The sequence below is a fragment of the Hyla sarda genome, chromosome 10 (assembly GCF_029499605.1).
Source record: "Hyla sarda isolate aHylSar1 chromosome 10, aHylSar1.hap1, whole genome shotgun sequence".
Lineage (NCBI taxonomy): Eukaryota > Metazoa > Chordata > Amphibia > Anura > Hylidae > Hyla > Hyla sarda.
The window spans coordinates 50,643,979-50,663,904 of record NC_079198.1 but is presented as its reverse complement, the minus strand read 5'-3'; the positions used below and the strand labels follow the sequence as shown (position 1 = coordinate 50,663,904).

Genomic DNA, 19,926 nt, shown 5'->3' with positions numbered 1-19,926 from the left:
AGGGGGGGGGTGTGGGATGATAAGGGGATGATGAAGGGGGGGGGATGATCACAAGGGGATGATGAAGGGGGGGATGATGACAGGGTGATGATGATGATGAGGGTTCTAATGACCGGGGTCTGGATGATGACGGGGAGGATGATGTATTTCCCACCCTAGGCTTATACTCGAGTCAATAACTTTTCCTGGGTTTTTGGGGTGAAATTAGGGGCCTCGGCTTATATTCGGGTCGGCTTATACTTGAGTATATATGGTATATTATTGTCGATATATCGACGACCTCTTTTTTTTTTTTTTTTTTTTTTTTTTTTTTTTTAAATATGGAAGGGACCACAGAAGAACTTCTGAGAAGTCTGAATAACAATGATTGGGGCCTGTCTTTCACTATGCATACGAGTAAAGATTCTATAGAATACCTCGACTTGATCATAACACAATGAACATAATTTTGACGTCTACCTTCTACAAGAAATGGCTAGAGAATATTCCTTACTCATAATATAAAAGAGTATGCAAGAATTGTACAGGAAACATGGATTTCAGAGAACAGGCAAGGATTCTCATGAAACTGTTCCTAGCAAAGAAATATCCGAGTCGATTATTGTCAGACGCATTTGAAAGAACTAAAAATCTATATCAGAAGGATTGCCTGGAGCCATCTGTGGAACAGAGAGAAGCAAAGAGGGACAAAAAGGAACAGTTTCAATGCAACTTCATCACCACCTTTAGTATTTTTCGGATGGCATAAGATGAACTGAACAACTGGCACCTCCTAGAAAGTGATAAGTTCCTCAAGAGAATAATTCCCAAGAACCCAGCGATCACCTACAGGAGAGCTCCGTCATTAAAGAATCTTCTCGTTTCTAGTCAATTGAAACAACAATAGACGAAACATGAAGAAGTGACCAGCAAGATCACACATGGCTGTCAAATCTTCCGGTCAGCAACCACAGGCGAAGTTTTTGATTATAAAAAGTCATCTTACATGTGAAACAGATTTTGTGAATTATCTAATACAATGTTGTTGCGGCCTTCAGTGTATAGGGCGAACAACACAGAAACTAAGAAGTAGGATTAACCCCTTAAGGACCAGGCCATTTTATACCTTAAGGACCGGAGCGTTTTTTGCAATTCTGACCACTGTCACTTTAAACATTAATAACTCTGGAATGATTTTAGTTATCATTCTGATTCCGAGATTTTTTTTTCGTAACATATTCTACTTTAACTTAGTGGTAAAATTTTATGGTAACTTGCATCCTTTCTTGGTGAAAAATCCCAAAATTTGATGAAAAAAATGAAAATTTAGCATTTTTCTAACTTTGAAGCTCTCTGCTTGTAAGGAAAATGGATATTCAAAATATATTTTTTTGGGGTTCACATATACAATATGTCTACTTTTTGTTTGCATCATAAAATTTATGAGTTTTTACTTTTGGAAGACACCATAGGGCTTCAAAGTTCAGTAGCAATTTTGAAATTTTTCACAAAATTTTCAAACTCACTATTTTTCAGGGACCAGTTCAGTTTTGAAGTGGATTTGAAGGGTCTTCATATTAGAAATACCCCATAAAAGACCCCATTATAAAAACTACACCCCCTAAAGTATTCAAAAAAACATTCAGTAAGTGTATTAACCCTTTAGGTGTTTCACAGGAATAGCAGCAAAGTGAAGGAGAAAATTCAAAATCTTCATTTTTTACACTCGCATGTTCTTGTAGACCCAATTTTTGAATTTTTGCAAGGGATAAAAAGGAGAAAATTTTTACTTGTATTTGAAACCCAATTTCTCTCGAGTAAGCACATACCTCATATGTCTATGTTAATTGTTCGGCGGGCGCAGTAGAGGGCTCAGAAGGGAAGGAGCGACAAATGGTTTTTGGGGGGCATGCCGCATTTAAGAAGCCCCTATGGTGCCAGGACAGCAAAAAAAAACACATGGCATACCATTTTGGAAACTAGACCCCTCAGGGAACGTAACAAGGGGTAAAGTGAACCTTAATACCCTACAGGTGATTCACGACTTTTGCATATGTAAAAAAAATATATATTTTTTTTACCTAAAATGCTTGGTTTCCCAAAAATTTAACATTTTTAAAAAGGGTAATAGCAGAAAATACCCCCCAAAATTTGAAGCCCAATTTCTCCCGATACAGAAAACACCTCGCATGGGGGTGAAAAGTGCTCTGCTGGCGCACTACATGTCTCAGAAGAGAAGGAGTCACATTTGGCTTTTTGAAAGCAAATTTTGCTCTGGGGGCATGCCGCATTTAGGAAGCCCCTATGGTGCCAGGACAGCAAAAAAAAACACATGGCATGCCATTTTGGAAACTAGACCCCTCGGGGAACGTAACAAGGGGAAATTTGAACCTTAATACCCTACAGGTGTTTCACGACTTTTGCATTTGTAAAAAAAATATATATTTTTTTTTTACCTAAAATGCTTGTTTTCCCAAAAAATTTACATTTTTTAAAAGGGTAATAGCAGAAAATACCCCCCAAAATTTGAAGCCCAATTTCTCCCGAGTACGGCGATGCCCTAAACTGTTGCCTTGAAATACGACAGGGCTCCAAAGTGAGAGCGCCATGCGCATTTGAGGCCTAAATTAGGGACTTGCATAGGGGTGGACATTGGGAATCACTGGCGTAGAATACCCCTAACAGGGTGCCTCCAGCTGTTGTAAAACTCCCAGCATGCCTGGACAGTCAACGGCTATCTGGCAATACTGGGAGTAGTTGTTTTGCAACAGCTGGAGGCTCCGTTTTGGAAACAGTGGCGTACCAGACGTTTTTATTGGGGAGGGGGGTTGTATAGGGGTATGTGTATATGTAGTGTTTTTTACTTTTTATTTTATTTTGTGGTAGTGTAGTGTTTTTAGGGTACAGTCGCACGGGCGGGGGTTCACAGTAGTTTCTCGCTGGCAGTTTGAGCTACGGCAGAAAATTTGACGCAGCTCAAACTTGCAGCCGGATACTTACTGTAATCCTCCGCCCATGTGAGTGTACCCTGTACGTTCACAATGGGGGGGGGGGACATCCAGCTGTTGCAAAACTACAACTCCCAGCATGTACGGTCTATCAGTGCATGCTGGGAGTTGTAGTTTTGCAACCGCTGGAGGCTCCGTTTTGGAAACAGTGGCGTACCAGACGTTTTTCATTTTTATTGGGGAGGGGAGGGGGGCTGTGTAGGGGTATGTGTATATGTAGTGTTTTTTTACTTTTTTATTTTATTGTGTGTTAGTGTAGTGTAATGTTTTTAGGGTACAGTCACACGGGCGGGGGGTTCACAGTAGTATCTCGCTGGCAGTTTGAGCTGTGGCAGAAATTTTGCCGCACCTCAAACTTGCAGCCGGATACTTACTGTAATCCTCCGCCCATGTGAGTGTACCCTGTACGTTCACAATGGGGGGGGGGGGGACATCCAGCTGTTGCAAAACTACAACTCCCAGCATGTACGGTCTATCAGTGCATGCTGGGAGTTGTAGTTTTGCAACAGCTGGAGGCACACTGGTTGTGAAACACAGAGTTTGGTAACAAACTCAGTGTTTTGCAACCAGTGTGCCTTCAGCTGTTGCAAAAGCTACAACCCCCAGCATGTACGGACAGCGGAAGGGCATGCTGGGTGTTGTAGTTATGCAACAGCTGGAGGCATACTACTTTGGCTGGGGATGCTGGGGATTGTAGTTATGCAACAGCTGGAGACACACTGGTTTGCTACTTAACTCAGTGTGCCTTCAGCTGTTGCAAAACTACAACTCTCAGCAGTCACTGACAGCCAACTGGGAGTTGTAGTTATGAGGACCAGATGCACCACTACAACTCCCAGCATGCACTTTAGCTGATTGTGCAAGCTGGGAGTTGTTGTTACACAACAGCTGAAGGTACACTTTTCCATAGAAAGAATGTGCCTCCAGCTGTTGCAAAACTACAAGTCCCAGCATGCCCATAAGGGCATGCTGGGAGTTGTGGTGGTCTGCCTCCTGCTGTTGCATAACTACAGCTCCCAGCATGCCCTCTTTGCATGCTGGGAGCTGTTGCTAAGCAACAGCAGGAGGCTGTCACTCACCTCCAACGATCCTCGCTGCACCAGGTCAGTCCCTCGTCGTCTCCGCCGCCGCCGCTGCTTCTGGGGCCCCGATCCCAACAGGGGCGCCGGGGATCGGGGTCCCCAGCACCCGGGGTGCACGTCCCGCACCCGCTCTCGTCCTCCGGAAGAGGGGCGGAGCCGGTTGCGGGAGTGACACCCGCAGCAGGCGCCCTGATTGGTCGGCCGGTAATCCGGCCGACGAATCAGGGCGATCGTGAGGTGGCACCAGTGCCACCTCACCCCTGCTGGCTCTGGCTGTTCGGGGCCGTCTCTGACGGCCCCGATCAGCCAATAATTCCGGGTCACTGGAGACCCGATTGACCCGGAATCCGCCGCAGATCGCTGGACTGAATTGTCCAGCGATCTGCGGCCATCGCCGACATGGGGGGTCATAATGACCCCCCTGGGCGATATGCCCCGATGCCTGCTGAACGATTTCAGCAGGCATCGGGGACCGGCTCCGCTCCAGATGGTTGCGGGGGGCCGGTAAAACACATGACGTTCTCATACGTCATGTGTCCTTAAGGACTCGGAAATGGAGACGTATGAGAACGTCATGTGTCCTTAAGGGGTTAATAAACACCGCTTCAACATTAAAACGGGTTTTCTACTCCATAGTCTCTCTAAGCACTGTTTCCATGCCCATCAGGGGATAAAAAAGCCCTTCACGGTAACCCCTATCGAAACGTATACCTCCATTAAAAAATTTATATGTATACTGACACAGTCTGGTAATTTAAATACTATCTCTGTTCACCCTGTCATTTAATATAACCCTGTTTACCTTGTCTTAATATCTTACGTACTGCGCCTTAAACCTGCCAATAAGCTGCTCTCTCTATGCCCGGATTATGACCAGCCTGTACTAGGGATGTCCCGATACCAATACTAGTATCGGTATCGGGGCCGATACTCGGCATTTGCATGGTATCGTGGACTCGTTTAATGTCCCTGATACCATTCCCGATACCTGGTGCTGTGCGGCACTGTCCCGTTCTCCGCTGTCCCGTTCTCCTGATCGCAATCATTGCGTCCTATGGAGGAGCATGTGACATACACGTCACTCCCCTCCCCTGCGCCCAGCCTAAAGCTACGGAGGAAGCAGAGTAACGTGTATGTCACATGCTCCTCCATAGGACGCCATGATGCCATCGGCAGAACGGGACAGCGGAGCAACAACACCCGAGGACAGCCGCAGGTGAGTGCTGTCTATATAAGGGGGGGGGGGGGCTGCTGTCTATATAAAGTGGGGGGCTGCTATCTACTTGAATTTATAGGCAGATAGTGCAGGTGACCCGGTTTCTAACGCTGTTCACCATGTGAATGTCAGCGCAATCGCTCCGGAGACATCAGTCTCGCCGCCAATGCAAATTCCCTGTTCTGTCCAATGGAGAAGAGAGAAATCTTGGCTCATACTACAGCAGCCGCCTCTATTGTACACAAGGACCCATATATCATACGGTAAGCAGCGCCAGAAACCGGGTCACCCTGGTGTCAGATTCCCTTTAAAATATAAGTACTCGTACTTGGTATCGGCGAGTACTAGAATTAAAGTATCGGTACTCATACTCGTTCTTAAAAAAATGGCATCGGGACATTCCTAGCCTGTAATATTAACATATGTGTCAAGTTAATCTCTCCCCCCTTGCCAGCATAGTGTGTGTACTGCAACCCTTCCCACCCACGATTGATACAGTGGGGGAGATTTATCAAAGTTGTCTATGTCCCGCATCAATATAGACCAAACTACAGAGGGTTAGTCTGGTCTATTGTGCACCGAATTTATCAAATGGTGCATAGCTCTTGATAAATTCTGTGCACAGACTGCATGATCTATGCTTTAGTCTATATTTAAACCTGCTCCAACATGGTCTGACATTTCGGCGTACTTTCAGCCTATGCGACTTGTCGCTGAAAAGTCGCACTTGATAAATTCAGCACCAATGCATTTTTCAATGCATTTCAGTCTAAAATAGACTTGCATGCATCATGTTCTAAAAATCCTCTAGAGCAAAAGTAGCAGAAAAGTCGCACAGATTTAGACTGCGACTTTCTGTGCGACAAATTTAGACAAGAAAAACCAGTCTAAATCCTTTGATAAATCTCCCCCAATGTCTCAGCGGTTTTGGTCTGTGTCGGCGATCTCCTAGCCGGCGCTGACGCGCATATACACCGTGCGATCTTGCTTTCAGCTGGAGCACTGATGCGCATCCAGTTCATATATTCAAGCTTCAGTAAGAATCCAGCGATCCTCCAGCCCGCACTGATGCACTTCTCACATACGCCACTGTTTCAGCACATCTAATAGGGCACTGACATGTAAAACACAAATCATCTTACTGTGAAGAAACCCCGCCCACCTCAAACCCCGTGACCGCTGCATATCACTGCACTAACAGCTAGGGATGTAAGAAAAAATCGATTTGCACGATTATCGCGATTTTTCACTTCGCGATACTGAATTGATTCTAAATATTTTTGAATCTATCCTTTTTAGGGATGTGGAATTTGTATCTCCTGACACCCAGAACAGGAGATACAAATTCCACATTTGTGGAGTGGATAGCCCCCCCCCCCCCCCCCCCCGCAGCACGATCGCGAGGGGGCGATCCACTATAGAGGTAGCCGGAGGGCTTACCTCTGCTTCCCTGCTCTCCGTGGCTCTGTCATTGATAGAGCCTGGCTGGACCAGGCTCTATCAATGGAGCGCAGAGCAATGGAGTTCAGTAGAACTCTATTCATCTGTCTGATGAATCTAATGATTCCTCCTAAAAGTCTAATGAAGTGTATAAAAAAAATAAAAATAAAAAAAAAGTTTTAATAAAAGTGTAAAAAGATATTGTTTTTTTAGACAGAATCGGGATATATCGTGATGTATCGTCACCTAGACTGTATCGGGATATATCGAATCGCCAAATTCTTGGCGATTCACATCCCTACGAACAGTCTCACCTGCCTTCTACATATATTCATGCTTCAGTAAGAATCCAGCGATCCCCCAGCCTGCACTGATGCGCTCCTTACATACACCACTGTATCAGTGCATTTAATAGGGCGCTGACATGTAAAATACAAATCAGCTTCCTGTGCATAACCCCCCCCACCTTTAACTCTGTGACTACTGCATATCACTCTACTAACAGCCTCACCTGCTTTTCCACTGTGCTAGCTACGGCACTAGCGCAGCTTACTCCAAATAACAGTAAGGCTTTAAAGTAACAGTGGTTATGACAAACAATAGCCAATATCACACCCACTTTATCCTCACAACATTCAAACTATCCAGTGTATTAAAGTAAGCTGATGCTTTTAAAGTTTTGTAATTTTAAATGTGTTATGTAACACAAATTTTTACACTTCTTTTTTGAGAATTCCCTAATGGACGTGCCCTTTGCAAGGACACCATGAGGGTATTTAATGTGTGCTCTGTTATCCTCCTGTATGCACCTGTCTGACGAAGGGTCCATTCTGGACTGGAAACGTGTTACATTTGTGCTAATAAATTATTCTCTTGGACAATAACTTTGAGTCCTGACTTATCTACTACATCTGATCAGTGCCTGAGAACTTGAATTTTACTTTTCCAAGCATTTTCAACCGGGCCAGTGCCCCTGATTCCGGACAAGCTGTGGCTGCAGATCAGAGCTTCATAAAATCAGAAGTGTACTGAGATGTTGTGCTCTCAGCACAACCCTATATGGTGAGTGTAAAATCGCTTATCATAGTATTGTTTTTTAACCTTGACATATTACACTAGGAGCGCGTATCCCCTTTTTCTCTCTTTCCTGTGCATGGTCCTTAGGGAGGCAGAGGTAAGCCCTCCCGCTACCTGTACAGTGTAGCCACCCACCAGATCTCCCCTCATTCATTTGTATCTTTGTCTCTAAGACACCGATACAAATGAATAGCCGCTGCCTGCATCATCTGCTCTGGCCAGGCCTGATTTAGAAGAGGCCAGATCAGCGGAGCAGCGCAGGACCTTGGACTGGGCGACAAACTCTGAGGTAAATATTTGTTCCCCCCACCTGTGGCTCTCTCCAGTTTTTACAGAACTACAACTCCCATCATGACTGTCTGTGCTGATGGGAGTTGTAGTTTGCAGCAGCTGAAGAGTCACAGTAACACAGTTAGTTTATGTGGTGGCATAAATAATTGGGGACACAGTGGCATGAATAATGGGGGGGCACGGTGGCATGAATAATTGGGGGGGCATGGTGGCATCATTCAGTAGGGGGGGCACGGTGGCATCAATCATTGTTTTATGGTACAGTGTTTGTCAAAACTATATTTGGGGACATAGGGGGAGATTTATCAAAATCTGTCCAGAGGAAAAGTTGCTGAGTTGCCTATAGCAACCAAATTACTACTTTAATTTTTCAGAGGCCTTTTCACAAATGAAAGAAGCCATCTGATTGCTCAGGTCAGGTTTTGATAAATCTCCCCCATAGTGTGTGGCAGTAATATACCAGGGATATAGCATGCGGCAGTAATATACCAGAGGCACAGCATGCAGCAGTAATATATTCAGGGGCATAGCGTGAGGCAGTAGTATACCAGGAGCACAGTGTATGGCAGTGATATTCAGGGGCGCAGCGTGGGGCAGTATTATATTCAGAGGTACAACATGGGGCAGTAGATTAACCCCCTCAAGGACCCAGCCCATTTTCACCTTAAGGACTCTGCCATTTTTTGCACATCTGACCACTGTTACTTTAAGCATTAATAACTCTGGGATGCTTTTGCTTTTCATTCTGATTCCGAGATTGTTTTTTCGTGACATATTCTACTATATGTCAGTAATAAAATTGTATTTATTATTTATTTATTATTGATCATTTCTTGGTGCAAAAATTCCAAAATTTGATAAAAATTTTAAATGTTGCATTTTTTTTTTTACTTTTAAAGCTCTCTGCTTATAAGGAAAATTGAAATTCCAATTAAATTATATATTCACATATACAATATGTCTACTTTATGTTGGCATCATAAAGTTGACATGTTTTTACTTTTGGAAGACATCAGAGGGCTTCAAAGTTTTTTTTCAAAATCAAAATTTTTCAGAGACCAGTTCAGTTTTGAAGTGGATTTAAAGGGCCTTCATATTAGAAATGCCCCATTATAAAAACTACACTCCTCAAGGTATTCAAAATGACCCAGGAATAGCAGCAAATTGAAGGAAAAAATTCAAAATCTTCATTTTTTACACTCGAATGCTCTTGTAGACCCAGTTTTTGAGGGGTAAAAGAGAAATCTTCCTAAAATTTGTAACCCAATTTCTCGGAAATACCATATATACACATACCATTTTGGAAACTAAACCCCTCAAGGAACGTAACTAGGGGTACAGTGAGCCTTAACACCCCACAGGTGTTTGACGACTTTTCGTTTAAATTTGGATGTGTAAATTATTATTTTTTTTTTTTTTTAACTAAAATGCTGATTTTCCCCCAAATTTTACATTTTTACAAGCGGTAATAGGAGAAAATGCCCCCCAAAATGTGTAACCCCATCTCTTTTGAGTATGCAACTACCCCATATGTGGACGTCTAGTGCACTACATTGCTCAGAAGAGGAGTCACATTTGCTAATTTTTATTTTTACACTAAAATGCTGGGGTTGCCCCAAACTTTTCATTTTCACAAGTGGTAACAGGAGAAAATGTCACCATAAATTTGTAAGTACATTTCTTTGGAGTAAGGACATATCTCAAATCTGGGCTTAAACAGCTCTGCGGGTGCACACGGTCACGGAAGACCAGGAGCACAGTCGGGGACCTTGAGCTTCTACATAGCTGCCTATAAAGCTAGAACAGCGGGACCCCCCCCCCCCCCCCTCAAGGAGTGTTACATGGGGTAAATTACTAAAATGGGGTACAGGGGGATGTAAAATCATAACAGGTTATGTTCCCAGAATGATGACCCAGAGTAGGGATCGACCGATTATCGGTTTGGCCGATAATCACGATTTTGGACGTTAACAGTATCAGCAATTACCTTGCCGATAATGCCCCGGAACCGCCCCACCGCACCGCCCCCGCACCAACCCGGCCAGAGACCGCCGCCGCTGCCCCATTGCCTCCTCCATCCCCGGTTTTATAATTACCTGTTCCCTGGGTCCACTCTACTTCTGTGTCCTGCGTTACGCTGTGCACAACTCAGGAGGACGCCGCTGGAGCCAGAAATAGCGTGGACCCTGGGAACAGGTAATTTATAAGACCGGAGATGGGGGAGGCAAAGGGGCAGCGGCGGTCTCTGGCCGGGGCAGTGCGGTGTGGCTGCTCAGTCGGGGAAATCTCGGCGTCCCGAACAGCTTACAGGACACCGGGAGGGACCTTACCTGCCTCCTCCAGAGATCCAGGCAGGAGCAGTCAAGCGCCAATAACACTGATCACAGGTGTGTTAATACACGCCAGTGATCTGTGTAAAAGATCAGTGTGTGCAGTGTTATAGGTCCCTTCCCTAATAAAAGTTTGAATCACCCCCCCCCCCTTTTCCAATTAAAAAAAATAACAGTGTAAATAAACATATGTGGTATCGCCGCGTGCGTAAATGTCCGAACTATAAAAATATATCGTTAATGGTCAATGGTGTTCACGTAAAAAAAAAATTCCAAAGTCCCAAAAAGTGTATTTTTTGGTCACTTTTTATACCATAAAAAAATGAATAAAAAGTGATCAAAAAGTCCGACCAAAACAAAAATGGTACCGATAAAAACTTCAGATCACGGCACAAAAAATGTCCACGCCCTGTACGTGGGGAAAAAAAAAAGTTATAGGGTTTAGAAAATGACATTTTTAAACGTATACATTTTCCTGCATGTAGTTATGATTTTTTCCACAAGTACGACAAAATGAAACCTATATAAGTAGGGTATCATTTTAACCGTATGGACCTACAGAATGTGTCATTTTTACCAAAATATGCACTACGTAGAAATGGAAGCCCCCTAAAGTTACAACATGGCGTTTTTCCTCCGATTTTGTCGCAAAATGTTTTTTTTTTTTTTTCCCGTTTTGCTGTGGATTTTTGGATAAAATGACTGTCACTGCAAAGTAGAATTGGTGACGCAAAAAATAAGCCATAATATGGATTTTTAGGTGGAAAATTTTAAGGGTTACGATTTTTAAAAGGTAAGGAGGAAAAAATGAAAATGCAAAAACTGAAAAACCCAGCGTCCTTAAGGGGTTAAAGGGGTTATCCAGGAATTTAAAAAAACGCAGCTGATTTATTTCCAAAACCGCTCCCTGTCTGTCCTCAGGTTGGGTGTGGTTTTAGACATTTACTTAATTCACTTCAATGGAACTGAGCTGCAGAACCACACCCAACCTGGAGACAGACTGGGAGCAGTTTTTGAAAGAAAGCTGCTCTGTTTTTCTTTTCCTGGATAACCCCTTTAAATGTAGTAGATAAAAAGGCATGCATGGCTGAATGTTTAAGCATTTGCAAGATGAAACTTTAATTACTAAAAGTATCATGTTTTTCTTTAGGTTCCTTCTAATTTGTATCTGAAAACAGATTATCTACAACACTAAATGGATTCTGGATTTTGGAAAATGGCAGCAGCTAGTATGAAAGTTGTGAATAATCAAAAAGGCATATTTGCACCAAAAATGCTCCAGCTGAATTGTGGCAAGTTTATATCAACAGAAAGACTTAAGAAGCCTACTTATGCTGCAATGAATGAAGAATCTGTTAACATAGAACATAAAAGTATAACTGCCAACTGTGCAAATGGATTCAAACCCATGGAACAAGGTGAAATGATAAAAGTTTGTGTCCGACAAAGGAAAGCAATTTATAGACCCTCTGTAGATAAATGGACTGACTTAATGTCCAATTCTAAGGATTACAGAAAGAGTTCAGCACATACAACTTCTGGTACAGAGGCCAAAAGTGTGACAAGGTTGCCTGCTGCAGTAGAAAATCATAGTCTCCCTGTATTGGTTAGTGATGATAGTCATACTTTTATTCGACACAGCCCAGAAACAAGTTCTGTACTCTTTAGAAAAGATGGAAGAATTGGCTACAGTGCAGTAAAAAATGATGCTTCCAACCTTTGTAGCAAAACTAAAATTGCTAGGATGAATAATCTGAAAAAAGAATCGCTTTTTCAAGGTATTCAAGATATTTGCTGTGAAGACACCAGTCTTCATCGTGGAATTCCATTTCATTATTCCAGTAAGAGGGTCTTATTAAATAATGTTCCGCATACTATTGATACTACTTACCCATGTAAAAGAATAAAGATTCGTGATGACATAACCTCAATGCATAGTGTGGGGAGAATATGTCAGAAAATGTTTGATAAGCATCAAGTGCCACATAGACAAATGACTACTGTACAGAGTTCGCAAAATTACAGTGATAATACCAGTAATGCTACAAGTAAGACCGCAAATGGCATGCAGAAAGATAAACTTAGAAGTTTAACTTCTGATGAGATAAAAGGCAGGGTCGTACATTTTAAAGAAAAAGACAAAACTGAAAGCTCTACACAGAGAAGATTTTTGCTTATTGACAGTCAAGGATTGCCATACACTGTTGTTGTAGAGGATCCTCTATCTATAAGTAGTTCAAGTAACTCAACTAGTACATCGGTGTCAGACAGTACTGTTGCTGGGGTCTCAAAATCTTTAACTCCACGAAAAGTATATAAGTGTCCTGTGTGCTTCAGAATATTTGAGTATCTGTCCTATCTCCAGAGGCACAGTATTGCTCATTCTCAACAAAAGCCTCATGTCTGCAAGGTCTGTGGTAAAGCATTTAAAAGAACTTCACATCTTACACGTCACAAGTACACTCATTTTGGGGGAAAACCTTGTCAATGCCAAATTTGTGAACGCAGATTCCGAGATGCTAGTGAGCTTGCACGTCATCAGCAGTGTCATACTGAAGAAAAAAATTACTAATATATAATGTTTTCAGTCGTCTTTCCAGAACTTGGCACTTTTCACTGTCACGTCTTTAGAGCACGTTTAAAAAAAAAAAAAAAAAGAAACAATGTATATATGAGAAAACAGACATGAACGTGATTTTCATAAGTAGACAAAATTTTGATCCAACATCTTCTTTAACAGAATAGTAACAAAAATTATTGATTTTATACAGATCACCAGTGTGTGTTTGCTCCTCTAGAGAATATTTTAATCTTTGACATATGTTCACCCTATTAAGTATCAACCCAGGGGAGGATTGATAATGGTCATCTGTAGTAGATAATTTTAGAAAATTAATAACTTCTTGTTGCAAAGATCTAAATAGTGATTATTTAAGGCATAAAAGCATATATGGCATAGTATTGGCCAGTCACTTTGTGTATTTCTTGTAGTGCCTTAAGCTTCCTTTTAGAGGGAAATGGCAAAAAATATCTAACTCGAAAATGTATCCAAAATACAGCTGTATGGATGTGTTCCTTATCACAGTACAAAACTAAATGGCAACTTTTGGCATGGTCCCAGCAGTCCCTTACATAAAGATTAAATTATAGAGAATGTTCTTATAACTGCCTATATGGAAAACTGCAAATGTGGTAAGTGTCAACCTAACCTAGGGACTTATTCACATGTTTTTGAAAGAAATGCATAAGCCCTCTATACTTCCCCAATGGATGCCCCATTAGTTGCTGTATGATAAGTAGCAGCATGGAAAATATCTTCACATATTCAGTCTAAAAAAGAAGCCCACAGGGCTCTGCTGTATGTGTGGACCTTGATATGGATGAAGATGACACAATAAGTACTTTTAAAAAAAAAACGAGCCCATATAATGCTCATATGACTATAATTCCAAAAACTCTACATTTAATTGGACAGATAATGTTTTACTTAAACCGGCACTGTCATTAAAGTTTAATTTTGAATGTTCTTTCTTTATTGATAAGAAAAATATTTGCAATATCCTTTATATTTTTATTTTTTGCTTTGAATATGTGGCCACTATTGGTCTCCTTCCTAGTGCCGGCTGCATTTAGTCTGTGCATGAGACCAGACTTTGGACTCCTCCTGGCCGGGCACGAGTCCAAAGTAAGGAAGTGTGGATGGGACATCGGGGATACACAGCGTTCGCGCTCTGCCCTGCCAATCATGCATGGCATAGTGTACGCTGTGTGCAACCAATCACTGCAGGGCTGCCTCATCTATGCTGCACTCCTTAGTGCCAGTGCAGCATAAAAGAGTAAGGGCAGATGTTCACCCGGCAAGGCTTTAAATTACGTTGCGCCTGCCTGGTAACTCCGCCTGCCGGAGCTCACACAAAGTGAGCCGAAAACAAGGGGGAAACAGGTTATAAGAGAATTAAATGTAATAAGGAGGGTGGTTATTATTAGAGGGGCAATCGTTGGGGAGGAAAAAAACATTTTTTCTTCTTAATAACAGGTACTCTTTAACCCCTTAACGATGCCGGACGTAAATGTACGTCCTGGTGAGCTGATACATAATGCACCAGGACATGCATTTACGTCCTATACATAACCGCAAGCATCTCATCGATGCTCGGGTCATGCGCGTCAGGTCCTGGCTGCTGATAGCAGCCAGGGACCCGCCGGTAATGGCTGACATCCGCGATCGCGCGGATGTCTGCCATTAACCCCTCAGATGCTGTGATCAATACAGATAACGGCATCTGCAGCATTGCGGACACTAAGATGGACGATCGGATCGCCCGCAGCGCTGCCGTGGCGATCCGATCATCCAGCACGGCAGCCGGAGGTCTCCTCACCTGCCTTTGCTGCCTTCCACGGGTCTTCTGCTCTGGTCTGCGATAGAGCAGACCAGAGCAGAAGATGACCGATAATACTGATCAGTGCTATGTCCTACGCATAGCACTGAACAGTATTAGCAATCGAATGGGGACTATTAAAGTGTAAAAATAAAAAAAAATTTGAAAAACCCCTCCCCAATAAAAACGTAAATTGTCCCATTTTCCCTATTTCACCCCCAAAATGTAAAAAAAAAAATATATATATATATATTTTATATGCATATTTGGTATCGCCGCGTGCGTAAATATCCAAACTATTAATAGTATTTTTTTGGTTTCGCCATACATTTTATGGTAAAGTGAGTGGTGGCATTACAACGGACAACTGGTCGCGCAAAAAAACAAGCCCTCATACTAGTCTGTGGATGAAAATATGAGTTATGATTTTTTGACGGCGAGGAGGAAAAAACCAAAAACGCAAAAATAAAATTGTCTGAGTCCTTAAAGGGGTACTCCGCCCCTAGACATCTTATCCCATATCCAAAGGATAGGGGATAAGATGTCAGATCGCCGTGGTCCCGCTGCTGGGGAGCCCTGGGATCCCGGCTGCGGCACCCCGCTATCATTACAGCACAGAGCGAGTTCGCTCTGTGCGTAATGACGGGCGATACAGGGGAAGGAGCAGCGTGAAAGCCCAACCCCTTAATGCAAGTCTATGGCAGGGTGTGTGATGACCGCCACGCCCCCTCCCATAGACATGTATTGAAAGGGGCGGGCCGTGATGTCACGAGGGGCGGAGCCGTGACGTAACGATGCTCCGGACCCTGTATTGCCCGTCATTACGTGCAGGGCGAACTCGCTCTGTGCTGTAATGATAGCGCAGTGCTGCAGCGGGGATCCCGTGGGTCCCCAGCAGCGGGACCGCAGCAATCTGACATCTTATCCCCTATCCTTTGGATAGGGGATAAGATGTCTAGGGGCGGAGTACCCCTTTAAGTCCTTAAGGGGTTTAGGTTGGATTTCACACTGCTCCAATAACCTTTTCATATACTATATTGATGCATTGTGAGGGTGTCCCTTAATTGGGGCCATCAATTAGCCAGAGCTGATAATAATAGTTTCAATCAGACCCTCTCTAAAACTGTTCACATAATGTGGTTTTTCTGCATTTTGATCAATTTTTCCAGTGATTTTTGAGAAATCACCACAAATGGCACTGTTTTACTCCAGTTATACAGAAAATTGTCAAAGTAACACAATTTCTGCTGCATTTTTACCAGAAAACATTTAAACACAGCATATGGACCTAGCAGCCTTGAATTTCACAATTGGGCCATTGATTCCAAAGAACATTGCATTGTAGTGGCACAGTAGAGCAATAGTCTACTTGATGGAGCTTCTAGGCCTCTTCTGCCCCTGGGTTGGGGGAAAAAAGGCAGTATGGTCAAAATTCCACCCAGCACTTTACACTCCTTGGTAACTTTTTAGATAATTTTAGGCTAAAGTGTAACTTTTCTTGTAAAAATGTTATATCTGATCCAAGTAGAGCCTTAGACACACATACCCTCCTATAAAAATAAACTATACTACTTATTTTCTTAGTTAATAAAACTGAAAAAAACAATACATTTAAAAAAATAAACCTCCCCAAATGCATTAAAATAACACTCTCCAATCCCATTAAAAAAAACTTTAAAGTACTTGCCCTCTGAACCCTTTTCACCTCAGATCTTCACCCCAGTCTGGCATCATGGTTAAACAGTGATGCCAGTAGGACAGTGTAGCCACCAAGGCTTCTGATTTGTATATAGAGTCACATGACTGCTGCAGCCAAACTAAGAACAAGGTGCTTATCAGAGAGTAAATGGGGGCCCAGAAGAGGTAACAATAGTTAAAATGCATTTTGGGTACTTTTTTTTTCTTTACAAGTCATGGCTGTGGATTTAAAAGAAATAAGAAATTTAGCTTTGGCACAAAAAAACATCATTCAGTGTTTCAGAAAGTATGGTGTGTGTGACAGCAGCCTGAGGTGGCACATTAAATGAACAATCATATATAATAAACCTGGAGCTGAACAGACTATGGTCATGCTTATGAACAGTCTCCTAGCACATCTTCCAGCCAAGATTTATTTTCTGCCCAAATGGAAGATAAATATTTTAAAAATGCCCCAAATCCAAGAAGGCACTTTGAGATGGCTGATAAGGTTTTTATGAGCTCTGTGTTGCCATACTATGGTCTTTTTAACCCCTTAAGGACCACGGGTGTTTCCACTTTCGTTTTTTCCTCCTCACCTTTTAAAAATCATAACCCTTTCAATTTTGCACCTAAAAATCCATATGATGGCTTATTTTTTGCACCACCAATCCTACTTTGCAGTGACATCAGTCATTTTACCCAAAAATCTACAGCGAAACGGGAAAAAAAATCATTGTGCGACAAAATTGAAGAAAAAATTTTTTTGTAACTTTTGGGGGCTTCCGTTTCTACGCAGTACATTTTTCGGTAAAAATGACACCTTATCTTCTGTAGGTCCATACGGTTAAAATGATACCCTACTTATATAGGTTTGATTTTGTCGTACTTCTGTAAAAAATCATAACTAAATGATGAAAAATGTATACGTTTTAAAATTGTCATCTTCTGACCCCTATAACTTTTTTATTTTTATTTTACTGCTTATGGGGCGGTATGAGGTCTCATCTTTTTTGCACCGTGATCTGAAGTTTTTAGCGGTTCCATTTTGTATTGCATTGATCGGACTTTTTGATCGCTTTTTATTCATTTTTTTCATGATATAAAAAGTGACCAAAAATATGTTATTTTGGACTTTGGAATTTTTTTGCGCGTACATAGTAACATGGGTCATAAGGTTGAATAAAAGACCATAAAGTTCAACCTATAACCCTAATAAGTCCCTATTGAGTTGAGTTGAGCCAGAAAAAGGCAAAAAACCCTCATACTAGAGGTAAAAATTCCTTCCCGACTCCAAATATGGCAGTCAGAATAAATCCTTGGATCAACCTTCTGTCCCTATAAATCTAGTATACATAACCAGTAATGTTATTACTCTCCAAAAATACATCCAGACCCTTTTTGAACTCTATTACAGAGTTCACCATGACCACCTCCTCCGGGAGAGAATTCCACAGTCTCACTGCTCTTACAGTAAAGAACCCCCGTCTGTGCTGGTGTAGAAACCTTCTTTCCTCTAGACGTAGAGGATGCCCCCTTGTTATTGATACAGTCCTGGGTATAAATAGATCATGGGAGAGATCTCTGTACTGTCCCCTGATATATTTATACATAGTTATTAGGTCTGCCCTAAGCCTTCTTTATTCTAAACTAAATAACCCTAATTCTGATGATCTTTCTGGGTACTGTAGTCGTCCCATTCCCCGTATTACTCTGGTTGCCAGTCTTTGAACCCTCTCCAGCTCCACTATATCTTTCTTGTACACTGGTGCCCAGTACTGTACACAGTATTCTATGTGTGGTCTGACTAGTGATTTGTACAGCGGTAGAATTATTTCCTTGTCATGGGCATCTATGCCCCTATTGATGCACCCCATGATTTTATTAGCCTTGGCAGCAGCTTCCCGACACTGGTCACTACAGCTAAATTTACTGTTAACTAAGACTCCTAAGTCCTTTTCCATGTCAGTCGTCCCAAGTGTTCTCCCATTTAATACATAATCCCAGCCCGGATTTTTCTTCCCCATGTGCAATACCTTACATTTATCAGTGTTGAACCTCATCTGCCACTTCCCAGCCCTAACCTCCAACCTATCCAGATCCATTTGTAACAGTGCACTGTCCTCTATAGTGTTTACCGCTTTACAGAGTTTAGTGTCCTCTGCAAAGATTGCTACTTTACTATTCAACCCCTCTGCAAGGTCATTAATGAATATATTAAATAGGACAGTACCCAAGACGGACCACTTTGGTACCCCACTAGTAGTCACCCAATCAGAAGTACCATTAATAACCACCCTCTGTTTCCTATCATTGAGACAGTTACTTACCCACTTGCACACGTTCTCCCCCAGCCCAAACCTTCTCAATTTATGCACCAACCTTTTATGCGGAAACGTATCAAATGCTTTGGAAAAATCCAGATATATGATATCCAACATTTGCCCCTGGTCCAGTCTGGAGCTCACCTCCTCATAAAAGCTGATCAGGTTAGTTTCACAGGATCGATCCCTCATAAATCCATGCTGATACGGGGTCATACATTTATTTTTATCAAGATATTCCCAAAACAGAATCTCTTAAGAAACCCTCAAAAAAATTTACATACAACCGAGGTTAAACTAACAGGTCTATAATTCCCAGGGTCACCTTTTGACCCCTTCTTAAATATTGGCACCACATTTGCCATGCGCCAGTCCTGGGGAACAGTCCCTGTCACTATAGAGTCCCTGAATATTAAAAATAGGGGTCTGTCTATTACATTACTTAATTCCTTTAGAACACGGGGGTGAATGCCATCTAGACCTGATGATTTGTCTATTTAGATTTTTTGTACGTGGCGCTGTACTTCTTCCTGAGACAGGTGACCTGTACTGGGGAGTTTACCTTATCACACTGTTTTTCACCTGGCATTTCATTTTCCTCGGTGAATACAGTGGAGAAGAATTTGTTTAATATCTTTGCTTTTTCCTGATCCCTGTTTATAATTTCTCCCTCATCATTTTTTTAAAGGGCAAACACTTTCATTTTTGACCTTTTTTGTTATTTATATAGTTAAAGGGGTACTCCGGTGAAAACCTTTTTTCTTTTAAATCAACTGGTGGCAGAAAGTTAAACATTTGTAAATTACTTCTATTAAAAAATCTTAACCCTTCTAGTACTCATTAGCTGCTGAATGCTACAGAGAAAATTCCTTTCTTTTTGGAACACTGATGACATCACAAGCACAGTGCTCTCTGCTGGCATCTCTGTCCATTTTAGCAACCATGCATAGCAGATGCATGTGCTGGGGACTTGGGTTCAAATCCCACTAAGGACAACAATAAATAAAGTGTTATTATTATAATAACGTCAGCAGAGAGAACTGTGCTCGTCATGTCATAAGAGAGCATTCCAAAAAGAAAAGAATTTCCTCTGTAGTATTCAGCAGCTAATAAGTACAGGAAG

At 42.1% G+C, this 19,926-nt stretch overlaps 1 protein-coding gene across 6 annotated transcripts in view; it reads left to right on the top strand.

Annotated features, from left to right (window-relative positions):
• The window catches only part of ZNF524 (zinc finger protein 524), a 37,780-nt gene extending 22,460 nt beyond the window's left edge, over positions 1-15,320 (top strand). For 5 of the 6 annotated variants that reach the window (XM_056543260.1, XM_056543266.1, XM_056543264.1 and 2 more), the window contains exon 2: positions 11,574-15,320. In XM_056543260.1, the coding sequence (XP_056399235.1) occupies positions 11,619-12,995 (1,377 nt within the window). In that variant the 5' untranslated portion in view covers positions 11,574-11,618 and the 3' untranslated portion in view covers positions 12,996-15,320. Of the gene's footprint in view, positions 1-5,254; positions 5,286-11,573 lie in introns of those variants that run through there. The other variant, XM_056543265.1, reaches the window with a different exon arrangement.
• The last annotated feature ends 4,606 nt before the right edge of the window (positions 15,321-19,926 follow it).